The sequence below is a fragment of the Porites lutea genome, chromosome 9 (assembly GCF_958299795.1).
Source record: "Porites lutea chromosome 9, jaPorLute2.1, whole genome shotgun sequence".
Lineage (NCBI taxonomy): Eukaryota > Metazoa > Cnidaria > Anthozoa > Scleractinia > Poritidae > Porites > Porites lutea.
The window spans coordinates 27556125-27578444 of NC_133209.1; the positions used below are offsets into that span (position 1 = coordinate 27556125).

Genomic DNA, 22320 nt, shown 5'->3' on the forward strand with positions numbered 1-22320 from the left:
CTCGTTTGCTTGTTTTGTCGTCGCCAGCCACAGAGGATTGCGTGACGAGCCAAAAGAACGCCAGCTTGGGAGGCTAGTGTGGACGGGGTCCTATTTTCCTTTGTTTGTGAAATAATGAGTTTCAAACCAAGGAAAGTAAAACTTGAACCAAAAGTAAAACCGAACCTGCACAACATCTACCCAGAGACATCTGACATCTCTGACCTCTACCTATAGCTATATAAAGTGCTGTACTCACTACTTACACTTTCCGCTGGCAAGTCGGGTAAGGGTGCTACTGGTGAGTTTAATCACTCAACAGGACGACAGAAACAAGAGGACGGCAACACGCTTGAGTGTGACAAATGTGACTGGGCTTTTACTTGCGTGTTTTGTCGGGAATTCTCTTAACATTGACATTTTGTGCTCTTCTACAAAAAGATCTGTTTTGGGGAATGTGAAGTTTGGCGGAAGGTTTTTTCAAGCAAAATTATTGTCACGCTTGTCACACAAGGTTTGCCGTCGTCTTTCCTCTCCCGTCCTTTTGCGTAAGTTCACTACTATTTTAAATCAAACCTTTCCTGGATAGACATGTGACAGTGTATGTACCTTTTATATGCCAGATCCATATATTTTGACTTCTCAAGTCTTAATTGAGCCAAATGTCGAACCCGCCAGCCAAGGACTTTGGTAGCAACTCGCAAGAAGAAGAAGACAATATCTCAGATGGTGCAAACATTAGGGGAACTAGGAAAGAACACTGCAATACCAGTAGAGACCCGCCCCAGCTTAATGTTAAACTTCCGCGCATGAATGATATCCAATCACCAACAAAGGATCGGAATCATGCACGCCTTCCTGTCGACATTTTGTTGTTGACTGTAAAGGACTGTGAGTTCTTAGCTTGTTATATGCACCTGAACAATCCGTTCAGATGTTGGTTCGATGGTCTCGGTTTTGTTTACCTCGAGAACGAAAATGAAGGCCAAGAAGAGAAAGTAAAAGTTGCTTTATTGAGATGCCATGAAGGTTCTAGTGGTCCTGGCGGCTCCATAGTAACTACAAAAAATGCTGTCTCAGTGCTTATGCCCAAGGCAGTTATTTTAGTGGGAACGTGCGGTAGCTTCCGTCCTGAGGAAACCAAATTGGGTGATATTGTGATTTCTGCAAAGTTGACAACATATGGATTGAAGGTTGTGACAAATGATAAAGAGCTGCACAATAATATAAGAACGTTTGCCAGCAAAAGATTTCTTGACCTCATTAAGGATTCAGCTCTTGGCTGGGAGGCTCCTTTGGAGAACTCGGAAGATCGAGAAGTCAAGATTCACAGCAGGGGTGAGCTGTTGAGCATTCCAGAAATAATCAATACAGAATCGCGGCATAAGCAGCTGGCTGAAACCTTTCCTCTGGCAGTGGCCGTTGACACCGAAGCCGAAGGTAATGAAATCCCGGGCGGGGCGGAGGGGGCGGGGAGGGGGGCGCTGGGGTGTTATAGCGAAAAAAAAATAATCGGTCGCCCATAGCAACGCGTCCTTTTTAATTCCCTTAGGGGCAGGTTTAAAACCGAGCACGAGATTTAACGAGCGCGCAATCAATCTTGATTAAAATGGCAACACGATTGTCGCTTCGAAAACACCCAGACAGAGGCTCACCTTTTCGATAATCGGTTCAACCTTCTAGGTTTTTAAAAATCTACAAGTATTGAGAACGTACCTTTCAATTTGATATCCTGCCATTCATTTCATTTCTCAGCTATACTTTGAGGTTTTTTAAAAATTTACAGGTTGTGAGAACGCACCCTTTAATTTGTTATCCTGCCATTCATTTCATTTCCCGGCTATACCGTGGCTCAATGGCCCCATTTATGAGTGGTGCCGCTGTTTCTGTTGCAGGAATTTACACAGCTGCATTTGACCTCCAAGTTGAATGGCTTGTTGTAAAGGGAATTGCTAGTTATGCAGATGGCAGAGAGAACACAAATGAAAAATGGAGCGAATTTGCAAGTGCTAATGCTGCTTCTTTAGTTGCCAAGATTTTAAATGATGATGTTGTCTTCAAAAGATGGCCTCATTATCAAGGAAACGATGATAATGTTATCAAAGGTAGGTTCGTTTAGTATACACAATATATGATATAGTGTCCACTTTTATATTGTGCTATTGATACTGACGTAACGATATCTTGAAAAACCCAAGGAAATGCTGAGGGTAATTTTTCCTCCATAAAAAAAACAACTTTAAATGGAGAAGCAAGGAAGAAATGAGATAATGCTGAAGTCTTTAAATAATCACTTTGTAAATCTTTGCGTACCCGCGGGTAAAAGTAGTCAGCACACAGGTTTGTTTGTATTAATGCATGCCAGAGCGGGGTACACATTAGCCTGCCTATCAGGTGTTTCTTAGCGTTTTCGGGGAGAGGAGATCTTAGATGGGGGAGGGGAGAAAGAGGGAAGAAGTTTCTATCCCTTTGCTTTACCTTCTTTTCGCTTTTCTCTTTTCCTTTCCTCCAGAAACGCCTCATATTCAGGCTGGGTACATATTATCATCATCCTAATATTGACTAGGGTTAGTCAGTTCGCGTCGAAGTAAAATAAGTAAATGTACCGTTGCCTGTGAATTCAAACTCCCCTCCACTTAAACCCCATTTACACACGCTAAGAAAATCGGCACGGCACTCCCAATTTTCGACGTGTAAACCTATCGGTCCCAATGTAGTGTGGCACCAGTGCTCAAAATTTTAGGGGTCGGGTAAACGCTGCACGGTGCCAAAAATTTCGCGTGCCGTGCCAATTTTTTTAGCGCGTGAAAATGGGGTTTCAGCCTTCGAATTGAAATAAAACGGTTACTAAATAAATCGCTTCATAAGCACTTGATTTTCATTTGGACTGTCCCATATTTAAGTTACTTCCAAATTAAATTAAATTTCCATCCTTATATAATTATAGGTGGTCTTTATATTTGTTTTGAACTTTTTTAATTTTAAAGACCATCAAAATAATAGTAAAGTTTCATCGTTTCTTTGCGTTCGCCTCGGTTATCAAAAAGTGCAAATCAAATTTGACTGTTATTCTTTATTATTTACGTCTAAAGGTGTGCGACCATCGACCTTGACAACTTCCCTCCCTAAAATGGTTCCTAATTTTACCGGGCGTCAAAGCGAATGTGAGGAGATTATGGGTCACTTGGCGTCTGAATCTAACCAGCTCGTGTCGATCTGGGGTTCACCTGGATTTGGAAAAACATCTGTTGCAATTGCAGTGGGACACGATCTCCGAAACATGGGAATGCCGGTCTGTTGGTTGTCCTTACGTGGTCTGAGGTCAAAAGCAGCTCTAGCTTCAAAGATTCTTAGCTGTATCAGGCGATCTGTCATAAATGAACAGCCCTCGTTTTTGCGTCTTTCTCTTGATGATCAGCTTTGTCAGCTATTAAGCGAAACTTCGGAACGATCTTTTTTCATTCTCGATAATGCTGACGATTTGTTGGAAAGTGGTGACTCAGATGTAAAGGAAGATGTTTTACAACTCATTGAAGAAATTCTCAGGCGCAATGAAAGGTTGACAATCGTAGTAACAACTAGGGAGTCTCTGGAGTTTATGAACGTACATTTTCAAGGCCACAAGAGTGTAAGGATAAGAACACTGGAAGAAGCCCACGCTCAGACCTTAGTTCAGGAATTACTTTCAAACGTCAGTTCTTTGGAGTGTCGGCGAATCACGCAAATCTGTGGCTTTGTACCCTTAGCAATTAAATTATTGTGCTGCTCGATTTCTGAATATAAAGCTCAACCGAGCCAATTTCTTGATGAATTCATGCAGCACTCCGCTTCAGCGAGTATCATCGAGATGTTAGACAACGCAGATTCTCCTCCCAATCACAGATTGCAATTTCTTGTTTCCTCATCTTTCCAAAGACTGAATGCACAGGAACGAGAAGCACTAGTCTCGTTGAGTATTCTTCCTGATAATTTCGGTAATGAGGTTGCCGCTGCCGTCTTGGGTAAAAACACTTTTCAGACTAACAAGATGTTGCAAAACTTTCGGAGAAAGTCACTTCTCGATTCAGGTTTGCAAGAAGAGTTCTTCACGATGCACAAGCTTATTCACACCTTTGCAAGAGAAAAGGGACTAAATGAAATGAAAGACACGGTCCTTAAATCAAAGAATCATTTGAATTCGTTTTACTTGTCACTGTTTGAGAAGCTGAATAGGAAATATCTCACTGGTCATTCAATGGAGGCCTTTCTGGAATTCTATAAAGATGAGCAAAGCATTGTTCAAAGCCTACTGGAGTCACTTTCTGATCCCATTACAGCACGCGCAGTTTTTGAGGTGTTAGCAAAGGGAGAGTTATTTCTTGATAACCTTTATTTCTTAGAGGGATCAACCTTTGACAAAATTTACGATTCAGCAATTGAGGCTGCGAAGAGGCTGGAGGCAAACGAGTCTTACAGTCAACTACTGGTTTCAAAAGCGTTCGGGGAAGCAAATTGGGGACCGAAGGGAAGTACGACGCAGTTGCTTTGTAGAGCGAAAGAAATTGCGGAATCCTCGGCCCTGCCATTAGCTTCCAAGTCAGAACTACAAGGAAAACGTCTGTGTTATTTAGGCATTAACTACCTTGCTAGCTCTAAAACTGAAGAAGGAGTTCAGTATTTGCGAGAGGCTCTTCAGTTGATGCATGGGAGCCCAGATTTGGCAGTACTTAGGCTTGTTGCTCTCCAAATTCTTAGTCATGTTTCCCAAATTCAAAACCATATGCTCGATTTGAATCAGTTACTGTACAGGGCAAAAAAAATATGCAAGGCAGTAGGAGACATGGATCTACTTTTGATATCCTCAGGGAAAAGCAAAGAGAGAAAAACTGAAGTAGAAGAAAACCAAACAGACTCTAGCATTCTTTCTAACCATCCTCTAAGATGGCAAGTTCTTGACCTTGTAAGCAAAGCAACGAAGAACTTCGTGGATACTGATACTAAGCAACATCTTCGAAATATTTCGCATAAAATGCTCAAAGAGATCGAAATAGAGCAGCACGTTTCAAGCGGTCTTTTTCGTTTTCATCGAAATGTTATAACCTTATTTAAGTCAAGTGGAGACACTAAAATGCTTCTTGAAACAAGAATCAGTTACCATCAAACAGCTCTCTGTCAATGCAACGAAAATTCCTCCGCTTACCACTTGCACAGTGAAGCTCTTGCAGCGTGTTACATGGATATTGGAAACTTTCTCTCCGGGAAAAATAAATATTTTGAAGCCTTTCAAGCCCAAAATCAAGCACTGGGCTCGTCAATGCCTCCTGAGAGAGAAGAACACGTAAGAACCGCTGATAGTTATCATGGGCTTGGCGTCACTCACCATTCACTTGGAGACTTCAAAGCAGCACTAGATTCTAACAAGCACGCACTTGAGATCCGTCTTAAACTGTTCGGAGAAGAACACGCAAGCGCCGCTGATAGTTATCATGGGCTTGGCGTCACTCACCATTCACTTGGAGACTTCAAAGCAGCACTAGATTCTACGAAGCACGAACTTGAGATCCGTCTTAAACTGTTTGGAGAAGAACACGCAAGCACCGCTGATAGTTATCATGGGCTTGGTGTCACTCACCATTCACTTGGAGACTTCAAAGCAGCACTAGATTCTAACAAGCACGCACTTGAGATCCGTCTTAAACTGTTCGGAGAAGAACACGCAAGCGCCGCTGATAGTCATCATGAGCTTGGTGTCACTCACCACTCACTTGGAGACTTCAAAGCAGCACTAGATTCTAACAAGCACGCACTTGAGATCCGTCTTAAACTGTTCGGAGAAGAACACGCAAGCACCGCTGATAGTCATCATGAGCTTGGTGTCACTCACCATTCACTTGGAGACTTCAAAGCAGCACTAAATTCTCTACAACACGCACTTGAGATCCGTCTTAAACTGTTCGGACAAGAACACGCAAGCATCGCTAAAAGTCATCATGAGCTTGGTGTCACTCACCACTCACTTGGAGACTTCAAAGCAGCACTAGATTCTCTGCAGCACGCACTTAAGATCCGTCTTAAACTGTTCGGAGAAAAACACGCAAGCATCGCTGATAGTTTTCATGGGCTTGGCGTCACTCACCATTCACTTGGAGACTTCAAAGCAGCACTAGATTCTAACAAGCACGCACTTGAGGTCCGTCTTAAACTGTTCGGAGAAGAACACGCAAGCACCGCTCATAGTTATCATGGCCTTGGCCTCAGTCACCATTCACTTGGGGACTTCAAAGCAGCACTAGATTCTCTACAGCACGCACTTGAGATCCGTCTTAAACTGTTCGGAGAAGAACACGAAAGCATCGCTGATAGTTTTCATGGGCTTGGTGTGACTCACCATTCACTTGGGGACTTCAAAGCAGCGCTAGATTCTCTACAGCACGCACTTGAGATCCGTCTTAAACTGTTCGGAGAAGAACACGCAAGCATCGCTGATAGTTTTCATGGGCTTGGCGTCACTTACCATTCACTTGGAGACTTCAAAGCAGCACTAGATTCTAAGAAGCACGCACTTGAGATCCGTCTTGAACTGTTCGGAGAAGAACACGCCAGCACCGCCGATAGTTATCATGGGCTTAGTGTCACTCACAATTCACTTGGAGACTTCAAAGCAGCCCTAGATTCTAACAAGCACGCACTTGAGATCAACCTTAAACTGTTCCTGAAAAAAACACGCAAGCACCGCTCATAGTTTTCATGGGCTTGGGGTCACTCATCATTCGCTTGGAGACTTCAAAGCAGCACTAGATTCACTACAGCACGCACTTGAGATCCGTCTTAAACTGTTCGGAGAAGAACACGCAATCACCGCTGGTAGTTATCATCTGCTTGGTGTCACTCTCAATTCACTTGGAGACTTCAAAGCAGCACTAGATTCTAAGAAGCACGCACTTGAGATCCGTCTTAAACTGTTCGGAGAAGAAAACGAAAGCACCGCTGATAGTTATCATTGGCTTGGAGTCACTCACCATTCACTTGGAGACTTCAAAGCAGCCCTAGATTCTAGGAAGCACGCACTTAAGATCCACCTTAAACTGTTCCTGAGAAAAACACGCAAGCACCACTGGTAGTTATCATGGGCTTGGCGTCACTCAACATTCACTTGGAGACTTAAAAGCAGCACTAGATTCTCTACAGCACGCATTTGAGCTCCAACTTAAACTGTTCCTGACAAAAACACGCAAGCACCGCTCATAGTTATCATGGGCTTGGCGTCACTCACCATTCACTTGGGGGCTTCAAGGCAGCACTAGAGTCTAAGAAGCACGCACTTCAGATCCGTCTTAAACTGTTCGGAGAAGAACACGCAAGCACCGCTGATAGTTATCATGGGCTTGGCGTCAGTCACCATTCACTTGGGGACTTCAAAGCAGCTCTAGATTCTAACAAGCACGCACTTGAGATCCGTCTTAAACTGTTCGGAGAAGAACACGCAAGCATCGCTGATAGTTATCATGGGCTTGGCGTCATTCACCACTCACTTGGGGACTTCAAAGCAGCTCTAGATTCTAACAAGCACGCACTTGAGATCCGTCTTAAACTGTTCGGAGAAGAACACGCAAGCACCGCTGATAGTTATCATGGGCTTGGTGTCACTCACCATTTACTTCAAAGCGGCACTAGATTCTAACAAGCACGTACTTGAGATCCGTCTTAAGCTGTTCGGAGAAGAACACACAAGGACCGCTGATAGTTATCATGTCCTTGGTGTCACTCTCAATTCACTTGAAGACTTCTAAGCAGCACTAGATTCTAACAAGCACGCACTTGAGATCCGTCTTAAACTGTTCGGAGAAGAACACGCAAGCGCCGCTGATAGTTATCATGGGCTTGGTGTCACTCACCATTTACTTGGAGACTTCAAAGGAGCCCTAGATTCTAGGAAACACGCACTTGAGATCCACCTTAAACTGTTCGGAGAAGAACACGCAAGCACCGCTGATGGTTATCATGGGCTTGGTGTCACTCACCATTCACTTGGAGACTTCAAAGCAGCACTAGATTCTAACAAGCACGCACTTGAGATCCGTCTTAAACTGTTCGGAGAAGAACACGCAAGCGCCGCTGATAGTTATCATGGGCTTGGTGTCACTCACAATTTACTTCAAAGCGGCACTAGATTCTAAGAAGCGCGCACTTTAGATCCGTCTTAAGCTGTTCGGAGAAGAACACGCAAGGACCGCTGATAGTTATCATGTGCTTGGTGTCACTCTCAATTCACTTGAAGACTTCTAAGCAGTAGTAGATTCTAACAAGCACACACTTGAGATCCGTCTTAAACTGTTCGGAGAAGAACACGCAAGCGCCGCTGTTAGTTATCATGGGCTTGGTGTCAATCACAATTTACTTCAAAGCGGCACTAGATTCTAAGAAGCACGCACTTGAGATCCGTCTTAAGCTGTTCGGAGAAGAACACGCAAGGACCGCTGATAGTTATCATGTCCTTGGTGTCACTCTCAATTCACTTGAAGACTTCTAAGCAGCACTAGATTCTAACAAGCACGCACTTTAGATCCGTCTTAAACTGTTCGGAGAAGAACACGACAGCGCCGCTGATAGTTATCATGGGCTTGGCGTCACTCACAATTTACTTCAAAGCGGCACTAGATTCTAAGAAGCACGCACTTGAGATCCGTCTTAACCTGTTCGGAGAAGAACGCGCAAGGCCCGCTGATGGTTATCATGTCCTTGGTGTCACTCTCAATTCACTTAAAGACTTCTAATCAGCACTACATTCTAACAAGCACGCACTTGAGATCCGCCTTAAACTGTTCGGAGAAGAACACGCAAGCGCCGCTGATAGTTATCATGGGCTTGGTGTCACTTACCATTTACTTGGAGACTTCAAAGGAGCCCTAGATTCTGGGAAACACGCACTTGGGATCCACCTTAAACTGTTGGGAGAAGAACACGCAAGCACCGCTGATAGTTATCATGGGCTTGGTGTCACTCACCATTTACTTGGAGACTTCAAAGCAGCACTAGATTCTAAGACACACGCACTTGAGATCTTTCATACTCTATTCGGAGAAGAACACGCAAGCACCGCTGATAGTTATCATTGGCTTGGCGTCACTCACCATTCACTTGGGGACTTTAAAGCAGCACTAGATTCTAAAAAGCACGCACTTGAGATCCGTCTTAAACTGTTCGGAGAAGAACACGCAAGCATCGCTGATAGTTTTCATGGGCTTGGTGTCACCCACCATTCACTTAAAGACTTCAAAGCAGCACTAGATTCTAACAAGCACGCACTTGAGATCCGTCTTAAACTGTTCGGAGAAGATCTCGCAAGCACCGCTCATAGTTATCATGGGCTTGGTGTCACTCACCATTCACTTGGAGACTTCAAAGCAGCGCTAGATTCTAACAAGCACGCACTTCAGATCCGTCTTAAGCTGTTCGGAGAAGAACACGCAAACACCGCTGATAGTTATAATGGGCTTGGTGTCACTCACCATTCACTTGGAGACTTCAAAGCAGCACTAGATTCTAACAAGCACGCACATGAGATCCGTCTTAAGCTGTTCGGAGAAGAACACGCAAGGACCGCAGATATTTACCATGTGCTTGGTGTCACTCACCATTCACTTGGAGACTTCAAAGCAGCACTAGATTCTAAGAAGCACGCACTTGAGATCCGCCCTAAACCGTTCCTGAGAAAAACACGCAAGCACCGCTCATAGTTATCATGGGCTTGGCGTCACTCACCGTTCACTTGGAGATTTCAAAGCGGCACTAGATTCTAACAAGCACGCACTTGAGATCCGTCTTAAGCTGTTCGGAGAAGAACACGCAAGGACCGCTGATAGTTATCATGGGCTTGGTGTCACTCTCAATTCACTTGAAGACTTCTAAGCAGCACTAGATTCTAACAAGCACGCACTTGAGATCCGTCTTAAACTGTTCGGAGAAGAACACGACAGCGCCGCTGATAGTTATCATGGGCTTGGTGTCACTCACCATTTACTTCAAAGCGGCAGTAGATTCTAACAAGCACGCACTTGAGATCCGTCTTAAACTGTTCGGAGAAGAACACGCAAGCACCGCTGATAGTTATCATGGGCTTGGTGTCACTCACCATTCACTTGGAGACTTCAAAGCAGCGCTAGTTTCTAACAAGCACGCACTTGAGATCCGTCTTAAGCTGTTCGGAGAAGAACACGCAAGCACCGCTGATAGTTATCATGGGCTTGGTGTCACTCACCATTCACTTGGAGACTTTAAAGCAGCACTAGATTCTAACAAGCACGCCCTTGAGATCCGTCTTAAGCTGTTCGGAGAAGAACACGCATGCACCGCTTATAGTTATCATGGGTTTGGTGTCACTCACCATTCACTTGGAGACTTCAAAGCAGCACTAGATTTCAACAAGCACGCACTTGAGATCCGTCTTAAACTGTTCGGAGAAGAACACGCAAGCACCGCTGATAGTTATCATGGGCTTGGTGTCACTCACCATTCACTTGGAGACTTCAAAGCAGCGCTAGTTTCTAACAAGCACGCACTTGAGATCCGTCTTAAGCTGTTCGGAGAAGAACACGCAAGCACCGCTGATAGTTATCATGGGCTTGGTGTCACTCACCATTCACTTGGAGACTTTAAAGCAGCACTAGATTCTAACAAGCACGCCCTTGAGATCCGTCTTAAGCTGTTCGGAGAAGAACACGCATGCACCGCTTATAGTTATCATGGGCTTGGTGTCACTCACCATTCACTTGGAGACTTCAAAGCAGCACTAGATTCTAACAAGCACGCACTTGAGATCCGTCTTAAGCTGTTCGGAGAAGAACACGCAAGCACCGCTCATAGTTATCATGGGCTTGGCGTCAGTCACCATTCACTTGGGGACTTCAAAGTAGCTCTAGATTCTAAGAAGCACGCACTTGAGATCCGTCTTAAACTGTTCTGAGAAGAACACGCATGCACCGCTGATACTTATCATTGGCTTGGTGTCACTCACCATTCACTTGGAGACTTCAAAGCGGCACTAGATTCTAACAAGCTCGCTGTTGAGATCCGTCTTAAGCTGTTCGGAGAAGAACACGCCAGAACCGCTGATAGTTATCATGTGCTTGGTGTCACTCTCAATTTTCTTGAGGACTTCTAAGCAGCACTAGATTCTAACAAGCACGCACTTGAGATCCGTCTTAAACTGTTCGGAGAAGAACACGCAAGCGCCGCTGATAGTTATCATGGGCTTGGGGTCACTCACCATTTACTTGGAGACTTCAAAGGAGCCCTAGATTCTAGGAAACACGCACTTGAGATCCACCTTAAACAGCTGGGAGAAGAACACGCAAGCACCGCTGATAGTTATCATGGGCTTGGTGTCACTCACCATTCACTTGGAGACTTCAAAGCAGCACTAGATTCTAACAAGCACGCACTTGAGATCCGTCTTAAGCTGTTCGGAGAAGAACACGCAAGGACCGCTGATAGTTATCATGTGCTTGGTGTCACTCTCAATTCTCTTGAAGACTTCTAAGCAGCACTAGATTCTAACAAGCACGCACTTGAGATCCGTCTTAAACTGTTCGGAGAAGAACACGCAAGCGCCGCTGATAGTTATCATGGGCTTGGTGTCACTCACCATTTACTTGGAGACTTCAAAGAAGCCCTAGATTCTAGGAAACACGCACTTGAGATCCACCTTAAACTGTTCGGAGAAGAACACGGAAGCACTGCTGATAGTTATCATGGGCTTGGCGTCACTCACCATTCACTTGGAGACTTCAAAGCGGCACTAGATTCTAACAAGCACGCACTTGAGATCCGTCTTAAACTGTTCGGAGAAGAACACGCAAGCGCCGCTGATAGTTATCATGGGCTTGGGGTCACTCACCATTTACTTGGAGACTTCAAGGGAGCCCTAGATTCTAGGAAACACGCACTTGAGATCCACCTTAAACAGTTGGGAGAAGAACACGGAAGCACCGCTGATAGTTATCATGGGCTTGGTGTCACTCACCATTCACTTGGAGACTTCAAAGCAGCACTAGATTCTAACAAGCACGCACTTGAGATCCGTCTTAAGCTGTTCGGAGAAGAACACGCAAGGACCGCTGATAGTTATCATGTGCTTGGTGTCACTCTCAATTCTCTTGAAGACTTCTAAGCAGCACTAGATTCTAACAAGCACGCACTTGAGATCCGTCTTAAACTGTTCGGAGAAGAACACGCAAGCGCCGCTGATAGTTATCATGGGCTTGGTGTCACTCACCATTTACTTGGAGACTTCAAAGAAGCCCTAGATTCTAGGAAACACGCACTTGAGATCCGTCTTAAGCTGTTCGGAGAAGAACACGCAAGGACCGCTGATTGTTATCATGTGCTTGGTGTCACTCTCAATTCTCTTGAAGACTTCTAAGCAGCACTAGATTCTAACAAGCACGCACTTGAGATCCGTCTTAAACTGTTCGGAGAAGAACACGCAAGCGCCGCTGATAGTTATCATGGGCTTGGTGTCACTCACCATTTACTTGGAGACTTCAAAGGAGCCCTAGATTCTAGGAAACACGCACTTGAGATCCACCTTAAACAGCTGGGAGAAGAACACGCAAGCACCGCTGATAGTTATCATGGGCTTGGTGTCACTCACCATTCACTTGGAGACTTCAAAGCAGCACTAGATTCTAACAAGCACGCACTTGAGATCCGTCTTAAGCTGTTCGGAGAAGAACACGCAAGGACCGCTGATAGTTATCATGTGCTTGGTGTCACTCTCAATTCTCTTGAAGACTTCTAAGCAGCACTAGATTCTAACAAGCACGCACTTGAGATCCGTCTTAAACTGTTCGGAGAAGAACACGCAAGCGCCGCTGATAGTTATCATGGGCTTGGTGTCACTCACCATTTACTTTGAGACTTCAAAGAAGCCCTAGATTCTAGGAAACACGCACTTGAGATCCACCTTAAACTGTTCGGAGAAGAACACGGAAGCACTGCTGATAGTTATCATGGGCTTGGCGTCACTCACCATTCACTTGGAGACTTCAAAGCGGCACTAGATTCTAACAAGCACGCACTTGAGATCCGTCTTAAACTGTTCGGAGAAGAACACGCAAGCGCCGCTGATAGTTATCATGGGCTTGGGGTCACTCACCATTTACTTGGAGACTTCAAGGGAGCCCTAGATTCTAGGAAACACGCACTTGAGATCCACCTTAAACAGTTGGGAGAAGAACACGCAAGCACCGCTGATAGTTATCATGGGCTTGGTGTCACTCACCATTCACTTGGAGACTTCAAAGCTGCACTAGATTCTAACAAGCACGCACTTGAGATCCGTCTTAAGCTGTTCGGAGAAGAACACGCAAGGACCGCTGATAGTTATCATGTGCTTGGTGTCACTCTCAATTCTCTTGAAGACTTCTAAGCAGCACTAGATTCTAACAAGCACGCACTTGAGATCCGTCTTAAACTGTTCGGAGAAGAACACGCAAGCGCCGCTGATAGTTATCATGGGCTTGGTGTCACTCACCATTTACTTGGAGACTTCAAAGAAGCCCTAGATTCTAGGAAACACGCACTTGAGATCCACCTTAAACTGTTCGGAGAAGAACACGGAAGCACTGCTGATAGTTATCATGGGCTTGGCATCACTCACCATTTACTTGGAGACTTCTAAGCAGCACCAGATTCTAAGAAGCACGCACTTGAGATTCGTCTTAAACTTTTCGGAGAAGAACAGGCAAGCACCGCTGATAGTTATCATGGGCTTGTCGTCACTCACCATTCACTTGGAAACTTCAAAGAAGCACTAGATTCTAAGAAGCACACACTTGAGATCCGTCTTAAACTGTTCCTGAGAAAAACACGCAAGCACCGCTCATAGTTATCATGGGCTTGGCGTCACTCACCGTTCACTTGGAGACTTCAAAGCGGCACTAGATTCTAACAAGCACGCACTTGAGATCCGTCTTAAGCTGTTCGGAGAAGAACACGCAAGGACCTCTGATAGTTATCATGTGTTTGGTGTCACTCTCAATTTACTTGAAGACTTCAAAGCAGCACTAGATTCTAACAAGCACGCACTTGAGATCCGTCTTAAACTGTTCGGAGAAGAACACGCAAGCGCCGCTGATAGTTATCATGGGCTTGGATTCACTGACCATTTACTTGGAGAATTCAAAGAAGCCCTAGATTCTAGGAAACACGCACTTGAGATCCACATTAAACTGTTCGGAGAAGAACACGCAAGCACCGCTGATAGTTATCATTGGCTGAATGTCACTCACAATTCACTTGGAGACTTCTAAGCAGCACTAGATTCTAACAAACACGCACTCGATATCCGTCTTAAGCTCTTCGGAGAAGAACATGCAAGCTCCGCTCATAGTTATCATGGGCTTGGTGTCACTCACTATTCACTTGGAGACTTCAAAGCAGCACTAGATTCTAACAAGCACGCACTTGAGATCCGTCTTGAGCTGTTCGGAGAAGAACACGCAAGCACCGCTCATAGTTATCATGGGCTTGGCGTCAGTCACCATTCACTTGGGGACTTCAAAGGAGGCCTAGATTCTAGGAAACACGCACTTGAGATCCGTCTTAAACTGTTCAGAGAAGAACACGCAAGCACCGCTGATAGTTATGATGGGCTTGGTGTCACTCACCATTCACTTGGAGACTTCAAAGCAGCACTAGATTCTAACAAGCACGCACTTGAGATCCGTCTTAAGCTGTTCGGAGAAGAACGCGCAAGAACTGTTGATAGTTATCATGTGCTTGGTGTCAGTCTCAATTCACTTGGAGACTTCAAAGCAGCACTAGATTCTAAGAAGCACGCACTTGAGATCCGCCTTAAACTGTTGCTGAGAAAAACACGAAAGCACCGCTCATAGTTATCATGGGCTTGGCGTCACTCACCGTTCACTTGGAGACTTCAAAACGGCACTAGATTCTAACAAGCACGCACTTGAGATCCGTCTTAAGCTGTTCGGAGAAGAACACGCAAGGACCGCTGATAGTTATCATGTCTTTGGTGTCACTGTCAATTCACTTGAAGACTTCTAAGCAGCACTAGATTCTAACAAGCACGCACTTGAGATCCGTCTTAAACTGTTCGGTGAAGAACACGCAAGCACCGCTGATAGTTATCATGGGCTTGGTGTCACTCACAATTTACTTGGAGACTTCAAAGGAGCCCTAGATTCTAGGAAACACGCACTTGAGATCCACCTTAAACTGTTCGGAGAAGAACACTCAAGCACCGCTGATAGTTATCATGGGCTTAATGTCACTCACCATTCACTTGGAGACTTCTAAGCAGCACTAGATTCTAATAAGCACGCACTTGAGATTCGTCTTAAGCTGTTCGGAGAAGAACACGCAAGCACCGCTCATAGTTATCATGGGCTTGGCGTCAGTCACCATTCACTTGGGGACTTCAAAGGAGCCCTAGATTCTAGGAAACACGCACTTGAGATCCGTCTTAAACTGTTCGGAGAAGAACACGCAAGCAACGCTCATAGTTATCATGGGCTTGGTGTCACTCACCATTCACTAGGAGACTTCAAAGCAGCACTAGATTCTAACAAGCACGCACTTGAGATCCGTCTTAAGCTGTTCGGAGAAGAACACGCAAGGACCGCTGAAAGTTATCATGTGCTTGGTGTCACTCACCATTCACATGGAGACTTCAAAGCAGCACCAGATTCTAAGAAGCACGCACTTGAGATCCGCCTTAAACTGTTCCTGAGAAAAACACGCAGGTACCGCTCATAGTTATCATGTGCTTGGTGTCACTCTCAATTCACTTGAAGACTTCTAAGCAGCACTAGATTCTAGGAAGCACGCACTTGAGATTTGCCTTTTACTGTTCCTGAGAAAAACACGCAAGCACCGCTCATAGTTATCATGGGCTAGGCGTCAGTCACCGTTCACTTGGAGACTTCAAATCGGCACTAGATTCTAACAAGCACGCACTTGAGATCCGTCTTAAGCTGTTCGGAGAAGAACACGCAAGGACCTCTGATAGTTATCATGTGCGTGGTGTCACTCTCAATTCCCTTGAAGACTTCTAAACAGCACTAGATTCTAACAAGCACGCACTTGAGATCCGTCTTAAACTGTTCGGAGAAGAACACGCAAGCGCCGCTGATAGTTATCATGGGCTTGGTGTCACTCACCATTTACTTCAAAGCGGCACTAGATTCTAACAAGCACGCACTTGAGATCCGTCTTAAGCTGTTCGGAGAAGAACACGCAAGGACCGCTGATAGTTATCATGTGCTTGGTGTCACTCTCAATTCTCTTGAAGACTTCTAAGCAGCACTAGATTCTAACAAGCACGCACTTGAGATCCGTCTTAAACTGTTCGGAGAAGAATACGCAAGCGCCGCTGATAGTTATCATGGGCTTGGTGTCAGTCACCATTTACTAGGAGACTTCAAAGGAGCCCTAGATTCTAGGAAACACGCACTTGAGATCCACCTTAAACTGTTCGGAGAAGAACACGCAAGCACCGCTGATAGTTATCATGGGCTTAATGTCACTCACCATTCACTTGGAGACTTCTAAGCAGCACTAGACTTCTAACAAGCACGCACTTGATATCCGTCTTAAGCTGTTCGGAGAAGAACACGCAAGCACCGCTGATAGTTATGATGGGCTTGGTGTCACTCACCATTCACTTGGAGACTTCAAAGCAGCACTAGATTCTAACAAGCACACACTTGAGATCCGTCTTAAGCTGTTCGGAGAAGAACACGCAAGCACCGCTCATAGTTATCATGGGCTTGGCGTCAGTCACCATTCACTTGGGGACTTCAAAGGAGCCCTAGATTCTAGGAAACACGCACTTGAGATCCGTCTTAAACTGTTCGGAGAAGAACACGCAAGCACCGCTGATAGTTATCATGGGTTGGTGTCACTTACCATTCACTAGGAGACTTCAAAGCAGCACTAGATTCTAATAAGCACGCACTTGAGATCCGTCTTAAGCTGTTCGGAGAAGAACACGCAAGCACCGCTGATAGTTATCATGTGCTTGGTGTCACTCACCATTCACTTGGAGACGTCAAAGCAGCACTATATTCTAAGAAGCACGCACTTGATATCCGCCTGAAACTGTTTCTGAGAAAAACACGCAAGCACCGCTCATAGTTATCATGGGGTTGGCGTCACTCACCGTTCACTTGGAGACTTCAAAGCGGCACTAGATTCTAACAAGCACGCACTTGAGATCCGTCTTAAGCTGTTCGGAGAAGAACACGCAAGGACCGCTGATAGTTATCATGTGCTTGGTGTCACTCTCAATTCACTTGAAGACTTCTAAGCAGCACTAGATTCTAAGAAGCACGCACTTGAGATCCGCTTTAAACTGTTCCTGAGAAAAACACGGAAGCACCGCTCATAGTTATCATGGGCTTGGCGTCACTCACCGTTCACTTGGAGAGTTCAAAGCGGCACTAGATTCTAACAAGCACGCACTTGAGACCCGTCTTAAGCTTTTCGGAGAAGAACACGCAAGGACCGCTGATAGTTATCATGTGCTTGGTGTCACTCTCAATTCACTTGAAGACTTCTAAGCAGCAGTAGATTCTAACAAGCACGCACTTGAGATCCGCCTTAAACTGTTCCTGAGAAAAACACGTAAGCACCGCTCATAGTTATCATGGGCTTGGCGTCACTTACCGTTCACTTGGAGACTTCAAAGCGGCACTAGATTCTAACAAGCACGCACTTGAGATCCGTCTTAAGCTGTTCGGAGAAGAACACGCAAGGACCGCTGATAGTTATCATGTGCTTGGTGTCACTCTCAATTCACTTGAAGACTTCTAAGCAGCACTAGATTCTAACAAGCACGCACTTGAGATCCGTCTTAAACTATTCGGAGAAGAACACGCAAGGGCCGCTGATAGTTATCATGGGCTTGGTGTCACTCACCATTTACTTCAAAGCGGCACTAGATTCTAACAAGCACGCACTTGAGATCTGTCTTAAGCTGTTCGGAGAAGAACACGCAAGGACCGCTGATAGTTATCATGTCCTTGGTGTCACTCTCAATTCACTGGAAGACTTTTAAGCTGCACTAGATTCTAACAAGCACGCACTTGAGATCTGTCTTAAACTGTTCGAAGAAGAACACTCAAGCGCCGCTGATAGTTATCATGGGCTTGGTGTCATTCACCATTTACTTGGAGACTTCAAAGCAGCACTAGATTCTAAGAAGCACGCACTTGAGATCCGTCTTAAACTTTTCGGAGAAGAACAGGCAAGCACCGCTGATAGTTATCATGGGCTTGGCGTCACTCACCATTCACTTGGAGACTTCAAAGCAGCACTAGATTCTAAGAAGGACGCACCTGAGATCTGCCTTAAACTGTTCGGAGAAGAACACGCAAGCACCGCTGATAGTTATCATGGGCTTGGCGTCACTCACCATTCACTTGGAGACTTCAAAGCAGCACTAGATTCTAAGAAGGACGCACCTGAGATCTGCCTTAAACTGTTCGGAGAAGAACATGCAAGCACCGCTTATAGTTGTCGTGGGCTTGGCGTCACTCACCATTCACTTGGGGACTTCAAAGCAGCACTAGATTCTAACAAGCACGCACTTGAGATCCGTCTTAAACTGTTCGGAGAAGAACACGTAAGCGCCGCTGATAGGTATTATGGGCTTGGTCTCACTCACCATTTACTTGGAGACTTCAAAGCAGCACTAGATTCTAAGAAGCACGCACTTGAGATCCGTCTGAAACTGTTCGGAGAAGAACACGCAATCACCGCTGATAGTTATCATGGGCCTGGCGTCACTCACCATTCACTTGGGGACTTCAAAGCAGCACTAGATTCTCTACAGCACGCACTTGAGATCCGTCTTAAACTGTTCTTAGAAGAACACGCAAGCATCGCTGATAGTTATCATGGGCTTGGCGTCACTGAACATTGACTTGGAGACTTCAAAGCAGCACTAGATTCTAACAAGCACGCACTTGAGATCCGTCTTAAACTGTTCGGAGAAGAACTCGCAAGCACCGCTGGTAGTTACCGCTTGGCGTCACTCACCATTCACTTGGGGACTTCAAAGCAGCACTAGATTCTCTACAGCACGCACTTGAGATCCGTCTTAAACTGTTCGGAGAAGAACACGCTAGCACCGGTAATAGTTATGAGTCCCTCTTCTTTACTCAACTTTGTCTTGGCGGTTTGGAGAGAGCATTAGAGTCAGCAAAGCATACACTTCATGTCCAGATTGAACTGGGAGAAAAGGAGGCAGGTCCTGATTAAACCGAGACATACGGGTTTGTTATTTTACATTACACGGCTCCTCTAGCTTGGCGACCTCGCAAGATTTACTGAAACTGAGAATTGCTAACGGTCAACACTGTTGATACCGGCTGGCGCTGTGTTCGGTGTTCGGCCAGTTTCAACCCCACATTCTTTAGTATATGAGTTTATATTTAATGATAATTAGATTGGTCTATTTCAACGATAAAAAGTGACAATTCAGAAACTGCTCTCGGGGGCGGATCCAGGATTTTTTAATAGGGGATGGCTGATACCAATCAGCTACTAAACCATACGTTATTTTTTTTTTAAGTTGTCCTACGTCCGTTCCAAAACATGGCGAGTCAGGAAGGACGAATTGGAGACTGTAACACTGCAAATTCCTAAAACGCCACAAAAACTGAGAGGAAATAAAAGCTAATAGAAATACCTGGCTAATCTAGTCGGCCAGAAGTGAAGACGCTGTCATTCGTCTAGGGTGTAGCGCGACAAATTTCTCACAAACCACACTTCTATCGATGGTAACTGCTTTTGCATGCTTGGCGATGACGATACCGAAAGAATAGTTCTCAAACTTATTAATTATTCATGTGCTGCTGACCCAAACAGCTTGCATCAATTGAGTCAGGTGCATGTATTTTGATACCCAATGAACATACCGATCAAGACACATTCGATTAGTTCAAAAACTGATCAACACACTGATCAAGAAACTTGAATTTTAATCAGTCTTAATACCAAATATAGTATACTTGCCGCTTCAATCATTACTTACAACAAAAATAGGGCAACATATTATTCTTTCTTAGACAGCGTTACATTAATTGTACAGTTTTGAAATTTTCCTTTCTGGAAAACAACACACCAAATTCAATTCCCAAAACAGTGCATTTTAAAATTCTGAACAATGTGGTCTAAAAGTTTCAATTACCTTTTGTCACTAGCGTCCAGAGGATTCAAAGCTTCGGATCCTTTTTTTCCTCCAAATAAGGCTTGAGCGCACAAATGATACCATAAACAGTCTTGGGAGGCTATATCTTCCACTGGACCTTTTGCTACCTCCATCACGAATTTTGACAACCAGTAGTTCAGCGACAGAGCATCCATTCCGGCAATATCTGCGCTCAGAGCGATAACCTTGTGTAAATCGTAGTCCTTGAAGAGACCACCACAATCTAATACCGGAACTTGAACCTCTCGTAACCTCTGCCATTCGGCAAAAATGCTCACAGCCCACTTGTTTTTAGACTTAGTTGAAGCTGGAAGGGCGTGATTCACCAGAACATTTTCTTGAAAAGAAGTTTTAGGCTGCGTGCAAACGGACGCAACAACTCCCAACATTGTTGCGCCAACAATGTTGGGAATTGTTGCGTGCGTGTTGGCAGTGGTGTGCAAACGGATGCAACAACTCCCAACAATGTTGGGACCTGCAGTGCATCGTGGGAAGGATACAACCCATAAGTCTTTGTAAACCATGCGTAATGAGCGTGCGTGGCCCCAATGATGTTGGAAGAGCTGTGCAAGAGGATCCAACATTGTTGCGCTACGCTTCGGCGATCACGGAACAAAAGAAATGTTGAGAGTTGTTGGTTGAAAAGTTTGACCGGTTTGAAACTTTGCGCAACAACATCCAACAACATGCAACAGGGTGTTCAAACGGACGCAACATGTAACATCCAACAATGTTGGGAGTTGTTGGCCAACAATGTTGGGTCCGTTTGCACGGGGCTTTGGGAACGCGAAATCGTTCTGATCCGGACTCGACCTCCATCAGGCGCCGTAATGTTAATCTTCTAAAAAACCCGCCAGCATGGCGGCATATTAAATATTCATTTCATTTTACCATGAATAAGAAACAAACAATAGCCTATTGAGCACGTCTTCTAATTACCTATTCTTCGGAAATAATTCCACTAAATTCTCACACTAGTTTGAGAAGCCAGCTCAAAAACTCGTGCTTCGGTTTTCATCAGGGGTTCCAAACACCTCGAAACAATAAAAGCACTCCGCCTTCAGCGTCGTGCTTTCATCCGTTTCTCGGTGTTTGGAACCCCTGATGAAAACCTCGCACTCGTTTTTGATCTATTACATCAAATAATTATTGCTGGAATTTTCAATAGAAAAACTTCACCTTATTTACTTGGTTTATTCTTGCTTGCTGTGTGGTTAGATTCCCCATCCACTGCAAATTTAAGCGATTTTCTTAACCCCCGAGGATCCACGAATAAAGAGAAGAGATTAATTGGAAAATCGCCTTAAAATCGCATCGGATCGGGAAAAATAACCACACAACAAGTAAGAAAAAACCAAGTAAATAAGATGAGGAGTGTTTTTCTTATTAAAAATTCCAGCAATTATTTACCCTCTGGAATCTATGACCTGAATTCCAATACAAATCTTTTATGTTCACGGCCATTTGGGGATTACGTAATATGAGAGCACACGTTTTAATGATAAGACGGAATCCATCATCAATGCAATTAGTTATCTGTAATAACACCAAAGAAAATTTCCTATGGGAGCCCAAGAAAATGTAATAATGTCAAACTTCACAAGAATTGTAAAAACACAGGTGAAATTTTGAAAATTTCGTGTGCAAGATGTCATTTCGTGAAGTTGACATTTATTTTCTCGGGCTCCCATAAGAAATTTTCTTTGGTGTTATTACACATAACTAATTACATCTATAGCCCTTGAAAAATGTAAAACAGAATGCAATATGCTTTAAATTATTCCGATACTGTGATACTATTCCGTCGACTGAAAATTAAAATTACTCGATTTCCTGATGGATTCCGTCTTAAACTCTCATACTGAGATTGAGCACCCTGTGGTGCTTCGAACCTTAAGAACCGATTTTGAGAAAAAAACAGATTGGTATAAAGTAGGTAGAAAACATTTGGAGTAGAGCCAGGCAACAATATGTATGCGTTTTAAACAAGCTTGTACGCGGTAACATGGCTGGATACTGGGGCAAGATGGAGCAAATCGTTTGCTCCTATTGGTTACCCAAGCGTTCATGATGGGCTCAATCTTGCCCGCTGGGGATTTCCTTGCGTTGGTCCGACAGGGAAA

The 22320-nt window shown here is 44.6% G+C and overlaps 1 protein-coding gene across 1 annotated transcript; it reads left to right on the forward strand.

Annotated features, from left to right (window-relative positions):
- Positions 1 to 564: 564 nt before the first annotated feature.
- Positions 565 to 19666, forward strand: LOC140949127 (uncharacterized). Its single transcript, XM_073398362.1, has 4 exons — positions 565 to 1419; positions 1875 to 2084; positions 3072 to 5296; positions 19559 to 19666. Exons 1-4 carry the CDS (start codon positions 642 to 644, stop codon positions 19664 to 19666), a joined length of 3321 nt encoding a protein of 1106 aa, XP_073254463.1. The 5' UTR covers positions 565 to 641.
- The last annotated feature ends 2654 nt before the right edge of the window (positions 19667 to 22320 follow it).

Excerpts from the sequence above, each read along its gene's own strand:
- LOC140949127 (XM_073398362.1), top strand. The coding sequence starts at position 642 with ATGTCGAACCCGCCAGCCAAGGACTTTGGTAGCAACTCGCAAGAAGAA. Across the intron at positions 1,420-1,874 it reads CGTTGACACCGAAGCCGAAG|GAATTTACACAGCTGCATTT; the intron begins GTAATGAAATCC and ends TTTCTGTTGCAG. Across the intron at positions 5,297-19,558 it reads CTCCTGAGAGAGAAGAACAC|TTGTCCTACGTCCGTTCCAA; the intron begins GTAAGAACCGCT and ends TTTTTTTTTAAG.